This window comes from Peromyscus eremicus, chromosome 6 (genome assembly GCF_949786415.1).
Source record: "Peromyscus eremicus chromosome 6, PerEre_H2_v1, whole genome shotgun sequence".
NCBI lineage: Eukaryota > Metazoa > Chordata > Mammalia > Rodentia > Cricetidae > Peromyscus > Peromyscus eremicus.
In genome coordinates, this window is record NC_081421.1 from 31,984,505 (window position 1) to 32,008,129 (window position 23,625).

At 36.3% G+C, this 23,625-nt stretch overlaps 1 protein-coding gene across 5 annotated transcripts in view; it reads left to right on the forward strand.

Annotated features, from left to right (window-relative positions):
• The window catches only part of Fxr1 (FMR1 autosomal homolog 1), a 54,804-nt gene extending 37,301 nt beyond the window's left edge, over window positions 1–17,503 (forward strand). The window contains exons 10-18 of one of the 5 annotated variants that reach the window (XM_059265351.1): window positions 276–385; window positions 4,015–4,101; window positions 5,655–5,712; window positions 5,800–5,862; window positions 9,226–9,429; window positions 11,706–11,906; window positions 12,541–12,621; window positions 15,715–15,806; window positions 16,452–17,503. In XM_059265351.1, coding sequence (XP_059121334.1) covers window positions 276–385; window positions 4,015–4,101; window positions 5,655–5,712; window positions 5,800–5,862; window positions 9,226–9,429; window positions 11,706–11,906; window positions 12,541–12,621; window positions 15,715–15,806; window positions 16,452–16,622 — 1,067 coding nt within the window. In that variant the 3' untranslated portion in view covers window positions 16,623–17,503. Of the gene's footprint in view, window positions 1–275; window positions 386–4,014; window positions 4,102–5,654; window positions 5,863–9,225; window positions 9,430–11,705; window positions 11,907–12,540; window positions 12,622–15,714; window positions 15,807–16,451 lie in introns of all 5 variants that reach the window. The other 4 variants (XM_059265348.1, XM_059265352.1, XM_059265350.1 and 1 more) reach the window with 4 other exon arrangements.
• Window positions 17,504–23,625: the final 6,122 nt, after the last annotated feature.

Sequence of the window (23,625 nt, forward strand, 5' to 3'; positions counted from 1 at the left end):
TGAGTTGATATTTTAAAGTATTAGAAATGGCTCCAACGTTTAAAAATGTTTAGGCTTGGAAATTGTCTTGCATATGAACTGCATTGGACTATTGCAGGCAGTAGCCTAAGTCATACTTCAGACGGAGTTTAGCACTCTTTAGGTGAGGTTATTAAAAGTGAAAAGAATCATCTTTGCTTGGTGTTTATCATTTGATAGGAATGTCATAAATAATCTAGATTGGTATTGGATGGATAAATCAGTTTTTAACTTACGTTTGTTTTCTTTTACTAAAGGAAAAGTTATTGGAAAAAATGGCAAAGTTATTCAAGAAATAGTGGATAAATCTGGTGTGGTTCGAGTAAGAATTGAAGGAGACAACGAAAATAAACTACCTAGAGAAGATGTGAGTATCTAATGCTATTTATTTGCCTATTTTATGTTAACTTCTTAGTTTCCAATACTGTGGATATTGGTTTTGAAAATTCCATTTCTTTGGATTATTATTTCACATACTTAGAAAAATCAATTAATTTTATTATGATTTTTTTTTTTTTTGAGCTGAGGATCGAACCCAGGGCCTTGTGCTTGCTAGGCAAGCGCTCTGCCACTGAGCTAAATCATCTTTCAGTTATGTGGACTGTGGCTTCTTAGTTGGTTTGTCAGTACTTAAGCCAGTTTTTGTAAAAGTTTCAGTTTGTTAATCTTTTATTTTTTGGTCCTCCCCCCTTTTTAGGTTTATTTTCTTTGAGTGTTTTGCCTACATGTAGATAGGTGCACCATGTGCGTGCCTGGTGCTTGTGGAGGTCATAAGGCATTGGATCCGTTGGTATTGGAATTAGGAAGGGCTGTGAACTGTCTCATGGGTGCTAGGAACCAAACCTAGGTCCTTTGCAAAAACAAATGCTCTTAACTAACTGCTGAGCTGTATCACTCTAGTTCCATTTTAGATCCTTTTTACTCTTGAGTATAAAGCTGTGAATTTGATGCTCATTCAATGAAGCAGTCTTCCAAGAATAATTCTTGATTGCTCCTTGGCCATTTCTCGGTCTCTTCTCATGTACTATTTTGCTTACAATTCTGTTATCAGCTGCTTACACATCAAGGTGTTTATTTAGTCAAATTTGTGGGTTCAATGGTCAACTTGGTATAGCTGATTTGGGGCTTTAAAGCCTGAAAATAAGCCAAGTGTTGTCCCTAAAATAATCAACCAGAATTCAGGACACTACAGTTTCTTCAGTTTTGCACAGTAGGGTACTGTTCAGAGAACTGGCTAACTCTCAGAAAGAATCAATCTTTTAAAATAAGTCAGATCATTGTCTTGATACCAAGTATTGGGTGTCCCAAGATGGCTACTGAAGGTAGCACTTCTTTATTTATTTGTATTAGAATATGGAGTTGAAATACACTTAAAAATAAATATACTTAAGTATTGTACATTGATTTCACAAGGGTCAGGACATTTTTCTAGGTAATTTCATCACACTGTTTTAAAATGTGTTGTGTCACATAACTTCTGCTTGCTTCATATGATTTTAGGATGTCTTTCACAGATAAGGATTAAAATAGTGTCCGGCATGCTAATCTTCACTTTTCTCATATACCTCGTATATAACAGCAATCTCAAGTCTGATCTGAAGGCTGTGATAGTCTGGACCATTAAACAGCTCAAATACAACCTTTTTTTGGTCTTTGTTTTTGTTTTTCTGTTTTGTTTTTCAAGACAGGGTTTCTCTCTGTAGCTTTGGAGCCTGTCCTGGTGCCTCCCAAGTGCTGAGATTAAAGGCGTGCACCACCGCTACCGGCTGCAAATACGACTTGAAGTTGATAGTCAAAGCTAGTTCTTCCTTGGCGTGCTCCCACTTGCTTTTCAGTATTTCCATTTCAGTGCAGATTTATTCTTCTTGGTGGGTTCTCCTTGATAAAAAAGAACTTACTGTACTAACCTCTCTGAGTAGCTTGGCTGTTGTTATTGCTATTTCCAGGCCTGGGTTAAGAAACGTAAATACATCCCGGGTGTGGTGGCACATACCTTTAATCCCAGTACGCAGGAGGCAGAGGCAGGTAGGTAGATCTGAGTTCTCAGCCAGCCTGGTCTACAGTGTGAGTTCTAGGACAGCTAGAGCTACACAGAGAAACCCTGTTTCAAAAAAGCAAAACCAAACCTAAGAAAGAAAAGAAACAAAACGTAAATGTATTGCAGAGGGCTCCCACAGTTGAATAGTCGGGTAAGGAGGTTGGATGTGTGGGAATGAGACTGCTGTTTTCAACACAAGCTGCTTGGGTTCATTTTGGTTGCTGTGTGCAATTGCCTACCTCATATGCTGCTCTAAAGTGTCAAGTTTTTATGCTTTGAAATGTTTTGTGGGGTTGAGGTAAGTGACGTGGTTCAAAATGTAGGTCAGAAGCTTGATGACCGACCCTAGTTCCATCCTTGAAGCCTACGTTAAAGTAGAAGGAGAAAACCAGTTCCACAGATTTGCCCTGCCCTCCACATGTGGGCAGGCATGGACACACGCACACGCTGTATTCCCTCTTGGGCTTTGTCTTGGTTTGTACCTTCATAGTTAAAATTACTTCACAGTCAGTGCAGCTTTCTGTGCGGGACCCTTAGCAACTGTCATGGTGTATTGTCTACTTTTTAAGCAACTATATCTAAGTAAGTCACCTGTTAGAATTTTTAACAAATTGCTTTGAAAATATATTCATAAGTAGAATAAAAAGGTGTTCAGATAGTCTATTTAAAAGGAGGTATTTTTTGAGAGGAGAAATGCAAACTGGCAGGGAATTATGGCTGTACTATGATTTTTCTTAAATAGTAGGAAGTTGATGTATGTTTATAAGGCAGAAAATGTTGACTAAGCCATCTTGATTCTCTTTATTCTTGCTTTTTAAAAACATGTATTTTGTGTGTATGGTTGCTTAGTGTGCATGTATGTATGTCTACCTTGTATGTGACTGGTGCTTTTGGAGATGAAGGCATCAGATCCCTTGAAACTTGAGTTAAATATGGTTGTAAGCCACCATGTGGGCACAGGGAACTGGACCTGGGCCTACTTCAAGCTCAACAAATACTTTTTAACAACTAAGCCATTGTTTATTTCATCCCCTTTTCGCTCTACTTTTTAAAGGCCTCTTGTTCTGAAATTTAATCAAATAAACAACAATTTGGAATAGTTGTCTGATTATTTTTTGTTTCTTGGTATCTGCTCTTCAGTGATTTTCTTATTTTTACATTGTGTAAGTAATAATGCTCTGTAGTCAGTGTCTTTCTCGTGTGTGTATGTGAGAGAGAGAGAGGGAGAGGGGGGAGAGAGAGAGAGAGAGAGAGAGAGAGAGAGGGAGGAGAGGAGAGAGAGACACCAGCCCTGGAAATATGTCTTTAGTTTTTGTTTTTCTAGACGGAGTTTCTCTGTGTAGTTTTGGTGCTGGTCCTGGATCTTGCACTGTAGACCAGGCTGGCCTCAAACTCACAGAGAGATTGACCTGGCTCTGCCTCCCCGAGTGCTGGGATTAAAGGCGTGCACCACCACTGCCTGGCAGAATATGTCTTTAATGGTCAGAAGCATCTACATACTCAGCTTTTTGGTTGTTTTGTTTTTTAAATTTAGATAATAGGATCTCACCCTATTGTTTTATATTGAACTAGTAATTTTCCTCTTTCTTTAGCCTCCAAGTGCGGAGATTTATGGGCATGTGCCGCTATGCCTTTTCAAGGAGGTCTTATCTGAGCACTTACTATAGGGATAACTTGTCTAATATGTGTTTGGTTTATAAAGCTGTGCCTGCTGTGATAGTTTTTCTAGTCTGAAAGACCATGGCCAGTTGGTTTGTATTCCTGGGACATTAGATTGATTAGAAATCAGAAAACTAGCATGAACTGATTTTTAATTTTTTTTTTAAGCAAACAAATGTAATTTTGCAAAAATAAGGCATTGAAAATCTGCTTTTCAGATTAATTACTGTGTACTGTAGAAAAATTTGCCAAATGATATAATTAGTGTGTTAAATTGAAGGCATTGCACTTTCTTATAGGGAATGGTTCCATTTGTATTTGTTGGCACTAAAGAAAGTATTGGAAATGTACAAGTTCTCCTAGAATATCACATTGCTTACTTAAAGGTATGTATACAGTTCACATTGTATTCTTATTTCATCTCTGCTGCATTTACTGTGTGAATGTTCTTACTGTAAATAAGGTGTCTACATACTGAACAGGCTTGTTTATGGTGATGGTTGGGTATTTAAATATTTTTAATTCAGTTTTGCCTGGTTTTTGTTGAAAACTTAGAGAATAAAGTGTTCTTTACCCTTATACTTTTTTGGGGGTGGGGGGCTCTTCTCTGTAAGTTTTTAAGTTTCTTTTAAAGAAATTGATCATTCTTTGGGTTTGTAGAGCTTGTCATTGTTTACAATAGCTGTGTGCTCTTTATTAGGGCCAGTTTGTTTCCATTTTCGCACTTTAGCCATCTGCACACAAGGTGAAATTTGGGCGTCTTTGAGATCTCTGGTATTGAATCAGCTACCTTGCTCTCAATAGATGTTGGTTCCATCAATTCTAAGGGTGGGAGTGAGTTGCTGGAGATGCAAACCAAAGCCAAGTGCATAGTAAACAAAACAGGAATCGGCCTCTGAGCTACACCCTCAGCCGCCATTTGTTAGATTTGAAACATAATGCACAAGAGTTATAGAAGTGCCTCTAAGTTAGTAAGCATCATAGTTGTTTTTCGTTTTTTCTTTGGTTTTTTGTTTTTGTTTTTTGTTTTTTTGTTCATAGAAATATCCTAGAATGTTCTCTACTTCTAGTATATTTTCCATCCAGTCTCTGATATCAGTGTTATACTAGTACTTTATGTCATTCTGTTTCTTTGATTTCTGTCAATTCTGGCCTTGTAAACAAATGCCTCATCTTATGTATTGTACCTCCAAACCAATAGTTCTGTTTAGACGGGTTACCTTCATATGTTGTAGGACTTCAGTTTCTAAATGAACAAGTCTGCTTGTCTATTCTAGGTCCTAAATAATTAAAAATGTTGCTAATCTGATAGTAAAGTAGCTCATTAATAATGCCTTTAAACAGACTATTAACTCCCTGTTAAAGAGACAGTATCTGGCCAGTGAGCTGGCTCAGTGGCTAAAGGTATCTGCAGCTAAGCCTTACAACCCATATTGTGGAAGGAGGTCTTCAAATTGTAGTTAGATCTCCACAGGCACACGGTAGCATACACATTGACGTGTGCACGCATGCATAAGCTCTTGAATGCTTGAAAAAGGACAGTATTTGGTAATATGATTAGCAATTAACAGATAGGTTAAGTTTATTATACAGTCACTTGAAAGAGAAGTGTTTATACTGTATGCATATAGCTGTTTTGGACATACTCCAAAGCATTCAGTGTTTCTTGAGTTGACTAGCAAGTGACATTGTGTATACAATGCTGCTTTATGAGATGATTTCAAACATCAGTTTGTTTCTTTGGTAGATTGTAAAATTCTAGCTCTAGGCTAACACACACACACACACACACACACACACACACACACACACACGAAAAAAAAAAACCTGTATAGAACTTGGATCAGTAGGTAGGGTAAAGGTATTTGCTGCAGGTCTCACGGGGTCTGACCTGTACATGTGCACAAATAACAGAAATGCTTCTTTGCTTTGTTTGTAGGAAGTGGAACAACTAAGAATGGAACGCCTTCAGATCGATGAACAGCTGCGACAGATTGGTATGGGTTTCAGACCTTCTTCCACCAGAGGGCCTGAAAAAGAGAAAGGCTATGCCACTGATGAAAGTACCGTCTCTTCTGTACAAGGTTCTAGGTCTTATAGTGGAAGAGGCAGAGGTCGTCGGGGCCCTAATTACACCTCCGGTTATGGTAAAAAGAACATTATTGTATTTCTGTACTAGTGTGTAGTAGTGGTTCTAGTTTAGATGCTGCATACATTTTCATTCTAGCTCTGAGTTGTTTTTGAGGGTGAAGGTAATTCTGCTGTTACATACTAGTGACAGGGAAAGATAGTTTACAAACAGTTACATAATAAAGCATAATTTTAAGCTGGTAATTCATAAAGAATATGTATAAAGAGTGGTATAGAGCCTGTGTTCTGTACAGTGTGGTTTCATAATTCCCTATAGAATCCTAGTATGTACTGCTACCTATAAGAAAAACACAAATGAAAAATAAACTGATCACTAGATCAGCGTTACATACAATAAATCTTAAGTAGCTTTGAAATAGACTTTGCTGATTTGGCAGGTTTGAGTGTTTTTGCACCTTGTGTACAACTGTTTTATGTAGTAACATTTTGTGTAGCAACTAAAGATGAAGGCTTATAAAGACAGGTAATATTTTATTAATGAACATCTTTATCAGCTATATTTTCACTGTGAAGCTAGGGCCTAACCTGGGTACGAACAAATCAGTGGATCCTGTGGCAGTTAACAGTTCTCTAATCTTAACTTCTTATTTATTCTTGTTTAGCTCTGGAGTTGTTCCTCTTTCTCCATTTGGACTTGGATCTTAGCAGTGACCTGATCCTTCTGCCCATCCCTCCTCATTTCCTTCTCTGTTCTGTTACTCTTTTTTCCCTGTGTTCATCTTGTTTTGAGGAAATACTGTGAATGTAGGCCAAAATAGGAAGCATTTCCAGAAGGTAGAGATGAATGCAGATTTGCACCGTGCAGGTTCAGATCCAGACTTGTTGTTGAACTGAGGAAGCTAACGATGCTAGAGTTGTACACCTGTCCTAGCTTTCGTTTGTTGTACAGGTGGAAGGCTAAGTATCTCTTCTTTAGTATTGTAACCTTTGATGCATTTTCATAAATACAGTATTGAAGTTTCTAAATAAAATTCTAAAAAAGTAAAAGATGGAGAATTGTAAGCTAATGCTGTATTTTCAAAAGTATGTTTAGTACCAGTAATTAAATAGAAATCGGATATATTTGCATTTTTAATTCTAAACACATAATCAGATGTGACTTTTGATTGACGAGAATGAGAAAAGCCATTGAACAGCTTTGAATAGTGTCTGAGACCTTTGATTATTGATGAGGGAGTCACTCTGGTAAATGGCTGAGGAGTAAATAATAGATGTATGGGGAAATGGCACAGGAATCTTCTGTGTTGGAGAACGCTATACAGATCCTTCAGTAGATGGCAGACTTAACCTTTGTGGAACTAGAAATGTGTTTCTTGAAGTAACTTGAGAGAGTTGAGAATTTGAATTACAGCTGTTCTTGTACCTATCAAAAGGACTACAGTAATAACTGTAATAAGCATTTATTAGTAGAACATGTGTAAAGTTGTGCTAAATTTAGTTTGAATCTTGGAAGCTTATCCCATCTTGGTTATGATAAAACATTTTTAATGTAAGCTTTTATCACATGATGATTAAAATGATGGGAACCATCTTGGCTTGGTAAGAGTGGTAGTTAGAAGTTTTGTAGGGAAAAGCCTGATTATGAAATTTGACTAAAAGGAAGTTGTGACTATGAGTGTCATGGCTCATTTTTAAAAGCTTTTCTGGGTTTTCTTTGCTTGTATCCTGCTTGTACTTTACAAGATGGAAAGGTTAAAATGGCTATATTGTTTTCAGCAGAGCAGTAATGAATAACCTACAGCAACTTAGAGGTGTGGGTAGTACAGCTTTATCACTGTAAAGCTGACCATTGCCTCATTGGGCTCACCTCTTACATGTCACCTGGCTGCAGGTTTTGTTTTTTTGGAAGTTTGACAGAACCTGCTTGCTTGACATTTCCAGATTCTAGGGAACACATTTGTTTCTTCGCTAATGATCACCTGCCTCTATTTTTTTTTTTTTTAATGTCAATGGCTTATAGTTCTCATGCTGTCATCTTTATAACATGAGGAAGATTTAAAGGCCTATGAGATACATAGTTGAGGACCACCTGGATATTTTAGGACAATTTCATCTCATGGTGGAACCTTATACTGGACTTTTTGTGATCAAAAAACACCCAAGTATTAGCCTGTTTATCAACAACTTTAGTTTTTTGTAATGTTTGTCTCACAAAATAAATACTGGATTTATGTTAAGTAGTCATTTCCTTGCTTTTCTCCTTGGGTAAGATAAAATAGTTTCCTAGGCTTATCCACCTTTACATCTTAACACAGATTTGTTTCACTGTTCATGAAATGATTATTGTCTATATTTCGACAGTTAGAGGATACAGTTAATGTTTTTGGCATTTGAACAACTAATTGTTAATGGGTACTTTATTCTTTCTATGAGGTTTCCATTCCAAACAAATACCTGAGAGTGAAAAATAAACTGGATTTTTTTCTAAACTTTTGTTATCTTTTCCTCTGTAATTTGTATTTGTAAAGTTCTTACTTTATTCCTGCACCTCATTACTTGTTTACTATCTAAGGAGTACTAGTGTTTTATTACTATTTGTAAATATTCGTGGAGTTTAAATAACAGTCAACTTTTAGGTATTTCATGCAACAAATTCATGTATCAAGGGGGAATTTTTACACATTATGACACATTTGGGACACTGAGATTAAGTTTTGCCTTTTGACATATATACCAATTGTAGATCTATAGAGAAAAAATACACATGGCATGGTAGACAAACAGTACTTTCAGTGAAATGTAATGTTTTCAGTTAAATTGTATAAATTTAAAAATCAATTTCTGAACGAGATAGTCATGTGGACTTTTATTTCATTGGTCCTGTCTCTGTTCTATTAGTTGTTAGGTAGTAGTTGTTTTCTCAGAAACATTAATGTTATACTAATCTGCGGTAGCAGTAAATAAAACATTTTATGTATATTAACTGACAAGTAAACTCCCAGCCATTAAGAAAGACTAGCAGTTATAAGAACTGTTCTGATTTTAAAGATGTTAAAATGTGAGAGAAAAAAATACACACTGGAGTCACTGTTGATTAAGACTTAAATTTTTCTGAATGTGATTAAATTTATCTTTAGGTATTAGTAACATTTGGTGTACCGATGATTTAAGCTATCAATTTAAAATGAGCAGAAACCTTGACATTAATTGCATTTTCATAGTGTACGCTTCCTCTAATTGTTAGTTGAATCTGATAATTGCATATGAAATTTAAAGTTTTTAATTTTGCTCTCTTCTGAGCAATTACTATACTTATTTTAAATGATGCTCAGCAGACAATGTTTTGAAAAATTTTAAGCATCTGTATATGTGACCTAATTATTTTACATACTGTCTCTCTCTTTTTTTCCCACCCCAAGGTACAAATTCTGAGCTGTCTAACCCCTCCGAAACAGAGTCTGAGCGTAAGGATGAGCTGAGTGATTGGTCATTGGCAGGAGAAGATGATCGAGAGAGTCGCCATCAGCGAGACAGCAGGAGACGCCCAGGAGGAAGAGGCAGAAGTGTTTCTGGGGGTCGAGGTCGTGGTGGACCACGTGGTGGCAAATCCTCCATCAGTTCTGGTAGTCTTTTACATACTATGTCAGTGTTCATGCTTTGTAAACAGTATAACCCTACAAGAATTACTTCCTCCCTCAGAGCCACACATTTTTCAGAATTTGTGATTCTGCTTACTGTCTTAGAGAAAATAGTAGACTGTGTAGCCGTTAGTTAATAGAGACAAAGTTGTGAGAGCAATTCTCAGTGAAGGTTTACATAGGAATATATAGGTTAGAACTTCCAGTTGGTTGTTGTCCTCTGCTTTGAGAATCATATTTATCCCTTCCCATTTGGGGTGTTTGGTAATTAGGTAATACTTTCTTGTTTCCCAAGAATTCTTCGCTACAGTTTGAGGACAGTAAATTCAATTGTTTTATTGAGAAATTGAACTGTAAAGAGGAACATAGAGGGACTGGAAAGGTGGCTCAGCAATTAGGAACAGTTATTGCTATTGTAGAATAGGGAGCTAGGCTCCTAGCACCCATGGTGGGCTACTCATAGCACTGCAACTCCAGCTCAGCGGGATCTGATGCCCTCTTGTGGCTTCTGTGGGCACATCACATGTTCATAAATACAGTGTAGAGATGAAGAAGTCATACACGCAAGCATCTGTTGGCTGTGGTCATTGGATTTTTTTTTTTTTTAACACCATGGAGTGGTATTGTTTCTAGAATGCTCTTTCTGAGCAAATGAGTGTTATTACTTACATGTCCTTTAAGAAGGTCATACTTTATAATGATTAAATATCTCATTTTAAATATTTTAAAAATATTTAAATCCTTTAGAATGTTAGTCTTTGCATATTAAAGCCAGGCCGTTGTGGTGCACACCTTTAATCACAGCACTCAGGAGGAAGAGGCAGGTGGATCTCTGTGAATTCAACACCAACCTGGTTTACAGAGCAAGTTCCAGGACAGCCAGGGCTACACAGAGAAACTTTGTCTCGAACCTCCACCCCCACCTCACCCCAGAAAAACCCAAATATGTTAACATACAAACAATGAAACAAATCAGCATAAAATGAAGGGAAGTGTATTTAGCTTCAATTGTTTCTCAATTTTCATTGGGTCCTAAGTTTAGTTTTATTTAGGAAAGTTTAGCTTAGTCTTTTCAGGGAAGTAATTTTTGTATTAAAATGTACACTACATGCTGTTACTATTATACAATTATATTTTGTGGAACTTCAAAATAAATATTTTACGTAGTGTTTATAATTAATAGATAAACTTAGTATCTTCTGCAAAGATTCTAGCTGTTACCAAAGGAAACAATAGTAATAGTGATTAGGTGAATTTCTTCTGTAATTTGAGTAATTTGAGTGTTGGAAGTAGATGCACATAGGAAGACAGGTGTTTTTCTTTTACTTTGTATCTTGAAACCATTCTTTTTAACTTCACTCGATGCTTTGTTTTTAGAGTTAGAATACAAGTTAACATCTGTTTCATTGTCCTTTTCATAACCAGTTACTAGTTCAGCCTGGTTTAGTTTGTGACACCTCTGTAGACTTGTTTTGGTTGTTTCAGTTTATAGTTAGCTGATTTTTCTTAGGTCTTGGGTGCAGATGCTGAATTTTATTTGGAAATAGTTGGGTAGCAGCAGTCATCTTAACGTAAAGAGAAACAAAAGGCTCTCTTAGATTCACTACATTGTAGCTGAATATTATTCTTCATTTTTATTTTTATTTTTCTACCCTCTGGGTAGGATTATCTTAAGAGTGTGAATGTCAGAATTAGAAAGTACAGTATTTTCTGATATAGTCATCCTTCAGTATCTATGGGGGATTGGTCTCAGTAACCCCCACAGATTTTCTTTTTAAATCCTTAATGAAAGGTGATACAATATTAACACATCGTCTGTGCACACTGTTCTATATCATCTCTAGATTACCTGTGTCTGCGAAAATGTCATGTAAGTAGTTTGCATTTATTTGAGGGACAGTAGTAAGAAAAAATTATGTAGGAATAAAACTACGTGTTTAATACAGATACATCCCCTTCTATAGTTTTATGTGAGGATGTAGAGGGCTGACTATTTGTAAAACAATTCAAAGGAAACATTACAAAGCTAAGAAATAACCTTTTGTTTTATTTACAATTTTTCATTCCCATTAAAATTTTATTTAATCATCTTAATTTTCAGATAAATTAGTGATAAGAAGAAAACATTTTTTATTTCAGGCCTATATTTTTATTGGGGGGTATTAGAGTTTATTTACAATTAGTTGATGTAGTTCAGTAGATCAAGCATTTTAAGTGCAGTCCTCTTAAATGACTATTTCTTGCCTCTGACATGAATATAGTGCTCAAAGATCCAGACAGCAATCCATACAGCTTACTTGATAATACAGAATCAGATCAGACTGCAGACACTGACGCCAGCGAATCTCATCACAGTACTAACCGTCGTAGGCGGTCTCGTAGACGAAGGACTGATGAAGATGCTGTTCTGATGGATGGAATGACTGAATCTGATACAGCCTCAGTTAATGAGAATGGGCTAGGTATGTAAGCATTGAGGGAAAAGGTGTGTGTGTGTGATTGTATTATACTGGTAATAGATGAGCCTTTTTGTTTTTTAAGTATGCAATTCACAAGTGATTTTTCAGTCTTTAAATGAGGGAGATAACTTGCTTGTCTTGGGTGTCTAGTTTTCCTATTTGTCAAACTATCAGAAACTGGGAGGATTAATTAAAGTGCCCTTTTATAGTGTTAAATCAGTACAAATACTCAGTTGATCTTATTGTCCACAAACAAAACTAGCACCCCCTTTTAATAATTATGGTACATTTGGGGAGATGCATAGTGTGAGCATTTATTATTAAGGGGCTAAAATGTCATTAACTTTGAAACTCAAAATATGTTGGAGAGAAATCTCTTTCTGAATGATGGTGGTAGTTTCAGTTACATATGACAGTTTGCTTTATTATGAGTTAAAGCCCTCTTAATTTCCGGAGAGGAATGCTTTATGCTACAAAAGTGTATATAATACTTTGTTGATTTTGTATGCTTTACCTTCGACGTTTAATTAAAAGTTTCTCTTTCCTTTTCTTAAATAAGGAAAGAAGTTTTTTGTTTGTTCTTTTTTGTTTTGTTATTTTTTGCCAGAATAGTTGATGGTAAACTTTGCAATTACAGATGATAGTGAAAAAAAACCCCAGCGACGCAATCGTAGCCGCAGGCGTCGTTTCAGGGGTCAGGCAGAAGATAGACAGCCAGGTAACTTGAGTGGGCCTGTTGGTGTCAGGTCACAAGCATGAAAAAAATGTCATGTGTCTGCATTCTAAATATAGTTACATGTTCACATGTGTGTATATACATTCAGAATTTGCATTGCATAAGCTATTCAACTAATGACACTGCTAAGACAATGCATTCTTCCTTCACAGTATCAATGTTTAGTATCCAGTCTTAAGTGAACTAATGTTGTGTCTTAATTTCTTACATGGAAATACTTCCAAGACTTTATTCATTTGGCAGTATTCCTCAAACTTAAGGTGGGGACTGCCATTGCAGGGGCTGTGGTGTGAATTGTGTTTAAGGTTGATTGGCAAAACTAGGCAATTTTTGCATGGTGCCTGCTTTTACTATATCTAGATTGGGCGCCTCATTTTGGTGGGAATTAAAATACTCAAAATTTAAAAACAAAATGTAGAAGTGTCTTTTTCCTTAAAAGAGGATGCATGTTAATGTTTTTGTGTTATTGTAGTGTGGTGCGTTTTCCTTTACACATACTAATCATTCAAATAGTATTTACTTAGTTTCATTCAATATTTTATGTTGTCACAAGTTTTGGTAACTGGAAAGAAACATGTTTGCTATGTCTATATTTTGAACACAATTCATTTCTTATTGTACAGAGAATCACTGTATATTCACCATGAAGAAATTGTGTGCAGTAGAAATAAACCCCTTTCAAACCAATCCATTTTTGCATTCTTTCCAAAACATGTATTTTCATGTGTTTCCCCCCAAATAATGTAAACTGTAAATCTTTATTTTGAGTATAGAGGTTACAGAGACATTTGGGAAGTCTAGGTAAGGGCATTAATTCCCATTCTGAAGAGTTCATGTTTTAAAGATAGATGGACATGTAAAAAAGAATCAAACACTATTGAAGAAGTTGTTTTCCTTTTATATTTCTTCTTCCCCTTCTTAATGTTAGAACTGTGTTTTAGTTGAAGAGGTTGTGAATTTCAGTTTTGAAGGTGGCACAGCAGTGAATATTTTCTAGCCCTACGTTGTAAATAAGAAAATCCAGGCTATCAGTATGGGCTTATTAACCTGGACTACATTTCAACGTAATTTAAGCCCCAGTGATCATAGTTAAGTGTACAGACATAAAAATATCAGAACAGGATTTCTTCTAAGTTAGATGAATTTGAATGGAATTCACTGAAATGGCTAATTTGGAGTTTTGATCATTTGACCGTAATGTGCTATTGCATACTATATCTGATCCTGTCTTCACTCTTACTTGGAACCATTGTGTTTCCTCTTACCAAATTCCTTTATTTCCAGTCCCTCACAGTTTCTTCGTGCCCCAGCAAGGGAGACAGCCCACACACAAAGTTGATAGTTGTTTTTCCTTTTCATAGAATTTCTAGCTGCTCTTAGTTGTATATAAATTATCCATTGAGTGGTCTTCCCTGTGCTTAAACACTACAGTGGTGTCAATTGAATTCCATGGTGCTGATTATGCCACAAAATTGTCTATAGTTTTTCCTTGAAATTTCAATTTCTATTGAAATTTAAGGGGCTGTATTCCGTAAGAACTATAAAATAAGTTACTTAACTGGCTCCTTTTGTTTGTGGCAAGGAACAGAACTAAGTGCTGCTTAGCTTTGGAATCACAGCTACATCAAAGTTTTCATTCTATGTAGGAGTAGGTGAAAGAGTCTAAGAACTGTTGGCACACATTTCCGTTGGATAATGTCTGCAGCAATGTCTTGAAGTAGATGGATTCCTCCAAGTGTCACTGAGGTCTGCACTATGAAAACAAAATACTCATTGGCGTGTCCCCTACCCATGGTTACAGTCATTCTCAAGACAGTTCTGTTGCCCTGTAGAGTACACAAAATGAGTAGATTATATTCCTCTCCCAGAGTATTGCGAAACATGTTTATAAATTTCTTAAAAGTGATTTTAAAACGAGGAGCCATTTAAAGGCTTCAGAATGAGCATACTGAATTCCTTATAATTTGGAAGGAAAGCAGTTTTAGATTTGAAATATCTGTAGTTTTCTAATAAGTCTTGATTCAAGATGCTTATAAGGTGATGAATTACTAGAGAGTTCTTCAGTCTTAATGTTAGCACATGCATTATTAAGATGAATGAATTGTAAAATACAATTCAGCCTTTTAGTAAGTGATTTAATTTAATGGACTAATTAGATTTATAATGGTCTTTTCCCCAGACGTGGTGGCTTTAAATAATGTAAAATTGACTTGTTTTTAATTTTTACAAATGGAGGTTTTTCTTAAAACTGGTCTGTGATAGAAAATAATTATGTAAAATTAATTATTTTGAGTTTCAAGTCCTGAGGCCAGTGCATGATACTAATATAGGTCATTTATTAGCATGATAGTTTACTCTGTTTCCTAATTCGTTACTTAATATGATTATCTTATGTTTAAGACCTAGCAAGAGAGCAACGTTGATGAGACAGCATCTCTGTATTTATTTACTCTGTTCTTTTCCCACCCTTGACAAGTGTCTAACCACATTAGGATTGTGATTTTTTTGTCTTAGTTTGCCTATACTTCTTAAAATCTGAACATCAGATAGATTAAATGCTGTCTAGCATGAAATGGTAGGAAGGAACCACAAAACACCACACTTCAACACCTTAATTGTGCTGTTTTTCTTGGGCCAGAGGGACAACCAAAAAACATAAAACATTAAAATTTTTAACCATCCCATCATGATTTGTGCCAACATTGCCGCCCACCCCCCACCCCCAACACATACATTAATGGTGGCCGACACCACCCTGGACTTAGAACACTGCCCTGCAGTACTTGTGGTGGTTGCTACACCAAATTCGTCCCACAGTCTTAGACTCAACCAAGAGATAGCTGGATTCTTGGGGGAAAGGACTTCAATCTAGATTTCCTCAAGTTCCAGCTAAATTTTAAAATCATAGGCACATTTTTCCAAGCTATGTTTTTGTTCAGAGGTGGATACCCAGCGTAAATTTTTGAAATTGGGTGACCCACCTTTAGTTTACTTTAATAGTGAAATTACTCTTTATCCATAATAAAATTTAGAAATATTTTTCAACACCTGTAATTTTTTTCTCATCTTTAACAGTCACAGTTGCAGATTATATTTCTAGAGCTGAGTCTCAGAGCAGACAAAGAAACCTCCCAAGGGAAACTTTGGCTAAAAACAAGAAAGAAATGGTAAGGAGAATTTAACCTGTAGGTTTTTTTTTTTAATTATTATTTCCGTATTGTTTAGATTTATTTATTTTTTTATTTATTACTGTATGGTCACTTGTTTCCCCTAAAAGATACTTAAAGAAGATCCTTGGTTTATCCCAGGCCCCTGATGCATGCTTGAGCGTGAGACACTTGCCAGATAGATAGCACGTCAGCATTTACTTGATTTGCTATATACCTCTTGTCAGTAGTGGGAATAGACCCTTTAAGTTACAATTCTTTTAAATGTTTTCAGTGATTAATACATAAATAGGAGTTTCAGAAAGGTGAGTAAAATGGGTGATTGTTGTTTTACCCTACTGTATTGACTACTTACACCATTTATATGGTGAACTCTCCACTGGTTTAACAATACTAGTACAGGTTTCATTCAATAGTGCAGGTGCTTTTTGTGATATGGGCACTCATAGGTACTAGAGATGTTGTAGTTTAAAAACCCCGAGACTGGAATGCATTGGTATTTGTTTTAAATTTAAAATGCTTTCTGTATGGCATATGAAAGTTATCTTTTTTTTTTTTTTAAAAAGTAATGTTTATGTAGTTATTTTCTTCCTCAGCTACAGATTTCTTTATAAAGATGTTGAAAAAGTTGTCTCCCTTTGACAGGCAAAAGATGTGATTGAAGAGCATGGTCCTTCAGAAAAGGCAATAAATGGTCCAACTAGCGCTTCTGGCGATGAAATTCCTAAACTACCGCGTACTCCAGGAGAAGAAAAGACTAAGAACTTAAAAGAAGAAAGCACTCAAGAAGCAGCGGTCCTGAATGGTGTTTCATAACTGAAGGAAGTTCCTAGTTTACAGTTCTTTTACATTACAGTTACAATAGTGCTTGTACAAGCTTGCCAAAGATAGAATATGGATCGCCAGTCTTACATCGCACTTTCAGTTCCTCCATTTGGAATTCAGAAAGGGGAGGGATCCTGAAGAAATCATATGTTAAACATACTTTGACACCTACTGTGTTAAAAATATATCATCAGATGTGCCTTGAGAATAGTGTATGTAACATTAAAAAAAAGTTGCTGGCTATAGGAAATGTTATTTTGTTTTCAAAATATGGCAGAGATGGGGGGAGGTGGGTGGGGTGGGGTCCCAAACGTAATATTCTTTATGAAAGCATTAGCTGCTTTTGTTACATTTTTAATAATATGCAACCACTTCTTCACCTGAGGAAAACTAGAATGAAGCAGTTTAAAAATATTTTGCACTGAATTGTAATTTTCTTCATTAGTTTAGTCTGGAAACTGGTCTGTTACGTGTTTTTTAAATGCTGTTTGTAGAGGCAAGTCTGCAGACCACTGGAATACATATGTTAACTCATCTGCAGGGACACTGGGTGATATTGGCAGTGACTGTTCTACATTGAGGCTTTGTTTGGTTTATTTATTAAAGTGTACAGTATTTAAAGAAATCAAACATAGCTTTAGTTGAAACACTAAGCTGATTAGTCATGTCCATTCAGACATAGCCTGAACTACTGAAAAGATCAATTTCCAGAGGGTTTATTCTGTATAAACTACATGTTTAGTCTTCAGTAGAGTATCTTTCACATTTTCTTCCCACCTCTTTTTTTTCCTTTTTTCCCCCTTTTTTGATTTTGGTTGTTTGATGTGCAATATGTTTTTGTATGCAGGTAGTAAATAAACTTTGATCTTCCATTTGCTGATTTTAACTTTCTACTTTTTATGCCAATTGTTTTAAAGCAGTAGGATTACTTCATAGGCCTAGAATAGAGAGCGTTCTTGGATTGCTTTTCAAAAGCATTTATTCTGCCTCAGATCTAGTATTAAAATGCTAATTGCTTAATCATTTTGTAATGAACCCTCTAAAGTCTTAACACTTAAAAATTTGGCTGTTAAATGGTTTTGAAAATATATGTCTTTGCTGTTGGAGAAACCTCTTCATATTAAATTCTAATCAAAAGTAAGTTGTGGAAGATATGGGAGGCAGAAGATAAGCATTTTACTTTTGCCTTTAGTTCTTTATTAAAAAACTTTTTAACATGTGGTAAGCAGTTTTTAAGTAATAGGCCAATAATGTGCTTTTTGATTGACAAGGAAATGATTTTGAAGGTTCTCATACCAGTGATTGAAAATCAGTAATTAAAAGTTTAAAAATATTCAGAAGACTTAATTTTATGAAGAGATTTTTTTTTTTCAGATGGAAGTTTAACGATAAATGTATATTTCTGTGGTTGTTGAGCAAATGAAATATTTGTGGACTTAGGATTTTGCTCCATGTGTTACATAGACTGCTGGAAGTGCTTTAATTTTGTCATTTGAAGTTTTTTATGTGCATAATTTGTTAATTATGTTCATAAAAATGTTGAGCTTGTTTTATAAATGAACTGAGGGATAATTCACATATAGTTACAAATGGACAATTTGCTCATTAGTATGTGTAGCCATAGCCTATCACATACATTCTAATGGAGCTTAACATGCACTGAGACTAGATTTTTTTTTGAACTCTTTAATAGTCCTGATAATAGAACTTTTAAGTGAAATTCTTGCACTTTGTATACCAGATTAAATAACCATAACCTCATTTTGAAAAGTTTTAAAAACAAGTTAAATAATTGGCTTCTTAATTACTTAGTTCTGTGTACGTGGGTCACAGATTTAACTGAATTATTGGACAAAGAATTTTGTGTCTGATGGGAATTGGTGTTTTACCACTATGCTACATCCCTAGCCCACAAAAAATTTTAATTCCCAAGCTGTTAAAAATCAAGTATTGATGAAACATGGGAGGAGCAGGATTTAATAATTAGTTCTTTAAGATAAGAGCTGAGATTTCATTACCTGAAAATAACCACCCAGTGACTTGCTCTTTAAGAATCAGCACCAAAGAACTGTCAGATTTTTTTTTTTTTTTTCTTGCAGATAGCTTGGTCAGAGCTTTATATAGTGTCAGTGAAAATCCACCTCCCCAGAGGTAACAGGTTGATTCAGGTTGCTTCTGGTACTTTGGCTGCTACCTTGGTTAGATTATGAGTGGGAGTCCTTGGTCTAGCACATACTACAAAATGTGAATGCAGAAAGTATAATCTGAAAGGTTTTGGCAGCTCAAAACACTGAAGTATGGAGGCCCATGAGGTTACATGTAATTTTGAACTGAATATGAAGGAGTGCAGATTACGTTAGGGGCAAAAATGATCTGATTTCCTGATTCATTGGGGTGGGGGTGGGGGATAAAGTAAGGATTCTGGGATTCTTGTGCACCCCACCCACCAAAAGTGCAAGCAAGGATGAAAAAAAAATTCTTAGTTCTAAAGTTTTCATGTGGAACTGAGCAGCATGTCAATCCAATGAGTTCTTGGGAAATTACCCGAGGTGCTGCTCAGACAAAGGCAAGGGATTTTGCTGAAATGAGTTTTTTTTTTTTTTTTTTTCTTTAAAGTACAGATGATAATACTTGGTAAGCTGAAGAAACCAATGGTGAGGCACTGAGTCTGAAGTGAGAAGCTGTAAATGGTTTACTCTTGAGTCTTAGCACCGTTAATCCAGAGTGATTGCTGTAGCTATGATTTGACTTGGGCATTGTAACCCGAGGAAACTCTGGATAAGTTGATATGTCCTCTGCAGACATTCCAATTTTCTTGTGGCTCAAATAATTAGGATTCTTATAAGTCTGTGGTATATGTATGCTAAGGAAAAGCAAATGGGAAACTGACCAGAATGTGTGAAGACATGGGTCTTGTCAGTAAAGGAACATCACATTTGTACCTAGAATTTTGTAGAGTTTGAAAAGGATGGTGTGTTTTTTAAATCTTATTCAGTCTTAATTTGCTTTTTTATGGCTTGGATTCCCCCATATCAACTCATTACCTCCTAACATTTTTAATTGGGGTGTCATAATTGCTCCTAACCTTTTTAATATGGTAAGAGTTTAGGTTTAATCTGTTGGAATTAATTCCAGTTGGATACACCTAATCTTTGAACAAGTGGTATTAACTTGAAAGTATGTACTGCTGATTGAAACATACTTGTAGATTAGGGTTGTTATTTCATTGTAAATTATTACTCTTAGGGGGTCAAAAATGACCAACTACTGACAGTTTTTTGTCAACCTAATTACATGTTTTAAGTAAAAGCACTAGAAATTTAGTAAGGGGTTGGTGTTGTCCATTAAAGCTGGATGGTAGAGGCACATGTAATCTGTAATAAAGTAATACCTTTTTTAAAAATTCCACTTTTGATGATACTGGGAATTGAACCCAGGACCCTGTGAAAGAAGTACTTTGAAACAGTTGAATCCTTAGCTTTTCTTCCTGCCTCAGGTCTTTAGTGCTGGGATTACAGGCATGAGCCAGCATTTCTACCTGGCTGTACAGATTTATTTAAATGTTGACCAGGTTTGGCCTTCACTTTGGTTCTACCCTTCTGAGTACTTGAGAGTACAGGCAGACCTGACCATGATTTTCCACAAACCACTGTCTAATTCTTATAAATTTGAGATGTTATAGATAAAAAGCATATAATTAGGAGCCATTGTGTCTGTTATTCTCTATATGTAAGGAGTTAGAAGTAACATTTTAACCATATGTCCCATAACCTTGAGAGTGTGAAAATACTTGTAGTGGTGTGTGTTGGGTATGTCCATTCCTTACATTCCAGTTAGGCTCAACACAAAAAGAATTCTTACACAGCCTGGCAGCCCTAAGTAGCACTGCTACACTTAGTAGATTCTTAACTTTCTCTATATTTTGGTAGTTGTATCTTAATGAATTCTAAAATTACTCTATTTACTAATCTTGCAGTTTGAAACCATTTTTAGCAAACAAAAGCTTTCTACTAGGCATAAACTAGTTCATATTTATTGCCTGAACCTTATATTAATTTGGATGTCTATGTGGGTTCTGGAGTATATTCAGGTTGCCAGGCTGGCCCCAAGTACCTTCAACCAGTGAGCCATCTTGCCTAGATTTGTTGCTTTTAAGCAAAGTTATTTTTAATTCCACCACCAAGGACTACTATTATGGTAGCATGTGTTAACAGGTACCAGATTACACCATAACAGGACTCGCCCTGTCATTGGGTCACAGGGATTGGGAGAAGCACTAACATCCCATTTCTGCCTCAGCACAGTAGAACTGTGGGCATTGATGTCTCCTGTACTCAGGGTTACTTGCTCTAGTGTTCTTAGCCAATGAGTGTATTAAATATATTTTAACATAGCGTGTGATTTATGTGCTGTTTTTTGAACTTGAGTTATGTAAATTTCTCATAACTATTACAAGGGTGACGGCATTTAATTTCAGGTTTCTGAATTGAAAACTCACCTTTATAGGTCATTATCAGAAAAAGATGTTATGAATTCACATATCTGAGAGTACTCTAGTCTAGATAGTAATTTTTACTAACACTTACTTGAGGTGAAACATTGTCTTGTTTATTTTAATCGTTTGTGTGTAAGGTTTAAGGTAGGACATAGTCAAACTTAGAAGGATTGCAGTTTACAGGTTTAGGGTTTTGCCTGGATTTTTTTTTTTTTTCAATACATTTTTGTAAGTGGGATACTTGTGCCATGGGACACTTGGAGGTCAGGGCATCTTGGGGGATGTTCACTCCATCAACTCTGAATTAACTGAGCTTGCCAGGCTTGCAGCAAGTGTCCTTAACCCACTGAGCCATTTACTGGCTCTAATTTTTACCTTGTAATTTCCCCTAGTACTTCTCAGTGGTTCAGAATATGCAGGTGTAAAGGGTCTTAGATAACTAACTTCTGGAATAGTGGTTTACAAAATTTGACAGTATCATTTTTGTATCAATGCTTCCTTAAGTACTCTTGGATTTGCTAAAAATCCATGGTTGCTAAAGATGTGATTGACTTTGAGGACTACTACAATTTCTAAAGACAGTGAGCTAGGGCTTCTGTCCTAGCAATATCAACACCAAAGGCAAGCTGTGGACAGAAAATCAAACTATAAATGAATATGATAAACTGGGAAAGACAGGTCCAGGGTTCAGTCATTTCATTAGCTAATCGCTTTGCTCTTCATAGTCCTTAAAATTTTATTCCATTTATCCTTTTGTTTAGAGACTTGCTCAAAGCTACCTAGGGTCTGGGGACGCAGCTGTCAGTGAAGTGCTTTCATGTAAGTGTGATCTGAGTACAGTCCCCACATTAAAATCAGATGTTGGAGTACAGGTTTATAATCCCAGCACTGGGAAAGTGGGCACAGATTGTTGGGGTTCAGGGGTGTCGCCCCAATGAAACCCTCTCAAAAACAAAGCTGGATGGCTCCTGATCGAAAACATTCAGGGGTGGTATCTGGCCCCCACACCTTAGCCTTACTGTCTGATTCCTGTGGCCCCAAGTTTAGGCTATTGCTTTGCCACTGATCTGCTCCTGACCCTTTGTCTCCATTTACAGTACCTGACAGAGGAATGTTGGCAAGTGCTTGCCTAGCTTATGGCAACAGTCCAAACCTCTGCACTTTGTATGTGTGTGTAAACAATTGGATGCTTAGCAGATGATTGGATTAGAACTGTGAAAGGTTAACGACAGAAGTTAGGGGCATGGAAGTGTGAATATGAAAAGAAACAGGTTTTCCCACTCAGCCCTGTCTCCTTGGACATGTCACTTCACTAAACCTTGGTTTCCTTGTGTTAAACACATAGTAGTTGAGATACACTAAGAATGCTTAACACAATACAGGAGGCTTTAAGCACTTAGAAAAATAGTACGGAGAAGGCCCTTTTACAGATCCTATTTCTAAGAGCCCTTACAAGTATGGCATTTAAACGTTACACCTAGAGCTTTCAATGAAATACAGATTCTTCAGCTTGGAAAGGTAAACCTAGAGAAAAAAAACATTACTATCAGTGAATGGTTGTGCTCCTTAGTATATGAAAGGCTTTCAATGCTTTGGCGCCTGTCTTTAACAGGCATGCACAGCATTTGACACTCAAAGGTACTTGTGCCTACAGTGCTCAGTCCTTTGCAGTTAATGGGTGACTGCTCGGGGGCATATTGTAATACTACTTGTTTTTCAAAAATCTGCTTTTAAATCTTAACCAAACTCTGCTTTATTATTGTTCATAGAAACACCATTTTTATTTTGTATATATGGGTGTCTTGCCTGCAAGTATGTCTGCACCATGTGTGCAGGCTGTGCCCAAGGAGGCCAGAAGATGTTATCAGATCCCCTGGAACTGGAGTTATAGGTGGTTGTGAACTGCTATGTGGGTTCTAGGAATCAAACTGGGTCCTCTAGAAGAGCAGACAGGGCTTAGTGGATGAGCCATCTCTACAGCCCTGAAACATTTTTTTTTATTATTAGTTCAAATGGCCAGATTAAAAAAAAGGTTAATACTTTGGATTATAAACCATAATATTTTAGATACCCTCATCCATGGATTCTTTAAGTGCATTGACCTGCTTGCTAACATAAAACCCACATCAACACTTAACATGCTTTGCTGATCATTTCTAATACCATGAATTCAGATAGGGCAATGCAGTGTGTACACTGTGTGCTTTGTATTGGTGGTTTCTCTAATCCTCTTAACTGTAGTGGTGTAGTGCTGTGTCCTTCAAAACAAGAAAAGGCTGTATATGCCAAAGTTAAGCTGTAGTGCTTCCGACTTTAATAATGAAGCAAGAAATATATTAAATAAGTCTTGTTCAAAGAGAGGCATGTGCCTAGAAGCTCACAAGAACCTGTTCCACTAGGAACACATAACTGCTGTGAAGAATGAACTGTAGTGGGCTGCAGAAATGGCTCAGTGGTTTAAGAGCACTGAGTGCTCTTCCAAAGTACCCAGGATCAATT